This window comes from Arachis duranensis, chromosome 3 (assembly GCF_000817695.3).
Source record: "Arachis duranensis cultivar V14167 chromosome 3, aradu.V14167.gnm2.J7QH, whole genome shotgun sequence".
NCBI lineage: Eukaryota > Viridiplantae > Streptophyta > Magnoliopsida > Fabales > Fabaceae > Arachis > Arachis duranensis.
Genome location: NC_029774.3, coordinates 54,142,761 through 54,147,015, shown reverse-complemented (window position 1 = coordinate 54,147,015; position 4,255 = coordinate 54,142,761). Strand labels below are relative to the sequence as shown.

The following is a 4,255-nucleotide window of genomic DNA, read 5'->3' as shown; positions in this document are numbered from 1 at the left end:
AAGTATAAAAAATTAATGAAAAATCATATCTCTTTATAAGTGACAAATAATAAAACTTTAATATTTATATTCGAATTTTTTTAAAATATTTAGATAATTATTTAAAAGATCCATACAAACAATTAAAACAAGATTTTGATTTATAGACCTTTTTAATAAAAAAGTTTCACTTATTCATAAAAAGAATAAAAGAAAAATTACTTGCCATCACCAAATTTTAAGAATAGAAAGATTTTACTTTTTTAATAATGCTTGCGAAAGTCTAACTCATTCTTAAATGTTTATTACTAAGTATTGCATTTTTTATCAAGTAAATAAATATTAAATTTTTATTTATTATATTTTATATTAATAGTTTAGATTTAGAATTTAAAATTTAAAATTTAGGATTTATAATTTAAAATTTAGGATATAATTTTTTTTTAATTTTTAATAGCAAATTAATTTTCATGGATCGTTGTATACTTTATTTTCTTCGAATCGCATAAGTATTTGCACAAAAGATTACATCAAAATTAATCTAATCTCTAAAGATATTTTTGAGAATATATATTTAATAATTTGATTATTTTTGTCACGCTTTTAAATTTTTCAAAAATTTATTTGTAATTCCTATCTTTTTAGATTACCTTTGTCTGCTATATAAACTGTTGAGTACCATATATATTTTACGTTTTCTGTCATACATTGATGTACCATAAATTGCAACAGTGTGGTCTATGATAATCACTTTAGACATTGTATTGAATATAGAATCATATTTGTCTTGTTAACAGTATTGTCACCGTTATGAATACCGATGTTTCAGTATTTTTTGTTGTTGATCTCAATTTTATTTAAATTTTATAATTGTGATTAATGCTTAAAATTATTAGAACATCAATATTTTTAGATACTTGAAAATTTTTCTAGAGTATATGTCACTATATTTATTTATTTATTTATTTTAGAAAAAATAAATTTTAGGAGATTAAAATATTAGTTCTTAATTTTTTATGAAAAATTAAATATTTTAAAAATCCAATTAATATTTATTCCATAATTATTAACCTTCTAAATTTAAAAGTCTTAGATACAATTTTTATTGTGTCTTTTTTTTTATATTTTTTACTTTTGATATTAAAGATAATTGATTGTGCAACATGTATATTAAAATTAGTCATTAAAATCAGTTATCAGTATAAAATATATGTTAAAATATAAATATACATTAAAAATAAATTAAATTACACATATTTATACATAAATGTATTAATGACTAATTTTAGTGACTGATTTTGATGAACAAATACTATTTTTAAAAGATGATTAATAATAACTACTTTTTTTCCGTGATGGTGATGGTATTTAAATTTTTGTGTCTAATTTATTAAAAATTAATATTTAATTTAAAAAATATAAAAATAAATTATTTTTAAAAATTCAAAATTTATCACAAAAAAATTAGGTAAAAATTAAACAACAATTATTAAACATCATAGAATTAACCTTTTGTTTTAAGCTTGCATTATGATGTCATGTCAGATCCACGTCAGATGAACGTGGATAACTCGGATTGTGTGTCAATGTTACTTACAAAAGGGAAAGTGGATTTTCAGGTTGTGGGACCGCCTGCACCCTATGTGGATGATTGTGGTCCACCAAACTTGTACGTGCCACGTGAGAGTAATGCACAATTTCAGTATGAAAAATGATTTTAGTGAGCACTCACGCAGTCATGCTTCTTATACTTGTATGAAATTAGGAATTAATTAATGCTTAATTTACTATTAAATATAATTTTTTGTATCTCATTTTAATTAAGGCCCACATTATATTAAGAGGACAAATCACGTAAATAAAATAAATTTCTTTTAATATTGTTTATTTATAATTTAAAAAAAATTATATTTTGATGTTGATTTAAATTTATGTATTATAAATAAAGAGAGGACACTTAAAAAATAAAGTATATATAAAAAAATTTGTAAAAATGTGCAACGATTTATGTACAAAATATATTTAAAATTGAAATGCATATACATATTCTTTCACCAATCGTTTTCATATTTACAGATTGAGTTTTGTAAAAATAGATTAAATGAAAAAATTAAAAATTAAAAATTAAAAATAAATAAATTTATGAAAAAAATATATTTTTATTAATGACAAATAAGTAATACAAAAATTAAAGATGAAAAATAGTAATAAAAAATAAGTGTTGAGACGTTTATAATGTCATATAAGGATAAATAAATTCTTTTAAAGTGAATAAGTGTTAATTAAAATTTATTGTTGGGTATTTAATAGAACACACGAATACTAATTTTATGAAATTTTTTTGTTTGAATTTGATAAATAAAGTGAAAAATAATAAAAAGAATTAGAGAGAACAAAGGATAGAAATGATCTCTCAAATTTTAAAAAAAAGTTCTTTAAGAGAAGTGAGTTGAGATCTTTTTATAGTCTCAAGTTATTTTAAAAGGAGTACATTATCTAATAGTTACACTATCACATTCAATTTACTCTTTTTGGATATTCCTATAATTTTAAGTCTTTTTAATTAAAAATAGATGTAAAAAAAATGAAGTTGATTTTTACAAGTTAACATAGCAGTTCTAACACTGGTCCGAATGTTCATAACAAAGAGGTGTCCCGATAAAAGAGTGTGCATGACATGTGACATTAGTAAAGAGACATCTAGTTTGGTTTATTCTTAACTAGAAGACACTTTTTACACTTCAAATTCAATCAATCCACTTCCACCAATTTAGTTCTCACTTAAAAAGAAATTCAACTTTTTAAGATGTTCTTTTTTTCAAAATTCATCCTTTTTGCCTAACACCTTTAGGAGCTAGAAACTTTATTCTTTTTTTTAATTATATTTTGGGCTATCTTAAAGCGTTTGATTTTAAGAAAAAGATAAGATAAGTTAATAAGAACAAGATATAAAGAATAGAGACACTAAAATTAGTATTCTTATATTTTGTTTGATAATAAATTTAATAAATTATAAAAGTTTAATTTATTCTTATTTTTTATTCAAAAAATTTGAGAAAAAAATATTATAATAAAAAATATAATTATGAAAAATTAATAAAAAATAAAAAATAACTTGTATCTCTTGCAGGGACGGATGCATTCATTGAGTAGTGGGGGCAACTGTTGATAAACTGATATTTTATAGTTTATCTTGCGCTTACTTTAGTGGGTTTTATACATTATTCTCACACTTATTCATTGAATTCGCATGTTTTACATTTTCCTTCCTAATTTTATACTTTGATTGAAAACATGCTTCGTTGGTCTTAAATTTGCTAATTTTAACCCTCTCTCTGTAAACCCCGGTTAAATTAGTTAATAAATTAGTTTTTAATAAAGAGGATTAAAAATGTGAATATTATATTAAATTAGGATAGAGCTCATCGAAACGAGAATTTTGACACCAATTTCAAAGAAAACGGTCCAAAATTGGACCGAACGGGCCGAACTGGTTGAACCGGGCCCAAACCGGGCTGTCGGTCCAACCGGACCCACACTTTAAATGAGCCCACGTTCCTTTCTTCTCCATTTTGGCTTCAGCGACATGAAAGCTCCAGGGAGAGAAAGCAACGCCGAAACCCTTGCGGCAAATTTCAATTCGCCGTAACTTCTCCGTCCGAGCTCCGATTGCCGCACCGTTTGCGGCCACGCGTCCACCGCATCGAGCTCTACATTTCTATTGGGACAATTTCATAGGTAACTTATTTAATCACTCTCAGCTTCATCTTCCCCCAATTTTCGAATTTTAAGTGGGAATATTGAATTTCTTTGATTTCTGATGTTTTAGGATCCAATTAGCTTGAGGAAAACGTTTACTCTTGCTTATGTGAAGCTTGGGTAAGGTGAGGATACGATAATTCTATTTTATTTTCATTAAATTTGAGCTTTGAGTATTAAATTGGGTATATATGTATTATGAATGTGTATTAGGTTGAAAATAAATAATTGGAGCTTGAAATTGTGAATACTGGAACTTGGAGGAAGCGGATTAGTTGAGTTTTGAGGGGCTGTCTTGGTTTTGAATAAATAGCTTTGGTCGTTACGTGAAAATCGGCCAAGGTATGGTTTAGGTTTCTTGCATTTAATATATAATGTTCTGTGAAAACTTAGGCTAGATGACCATAGGATAAGCTGGAATGCAGGTGTATGTTTAATATTTAGTAATTTGTCGATGAATATAATTGGTTGAAGTTTATTGGATAATTAGTTATTAATTTTGGATGGTGAATGTTGT

At 25.0% G+C, this 4,255-nt stretch overlaps 1 protein-coding gene across 1 annotated transcript in view; it reads left to right on the top strand.

Annotated features, from left to right (window-relative positions):
• Nucleotides 1–4,255, top strand: part of LOC110278623 (uncharacterized) — a 14,591-nt gene that overhangs the window by 4,386 nt on the left and 5,950 nt on the right. The window contains exon 2 of the mRNA XM_021136865.2: nt 1,525–1,648. Within this exon, the coding sequence (XP_020992524.2) occupies nt 1,525–1,648 (124 nt within the window). The remainder of the gene's footprint in view (nt 1–1,524; nt 1,649–4,255) is intronic.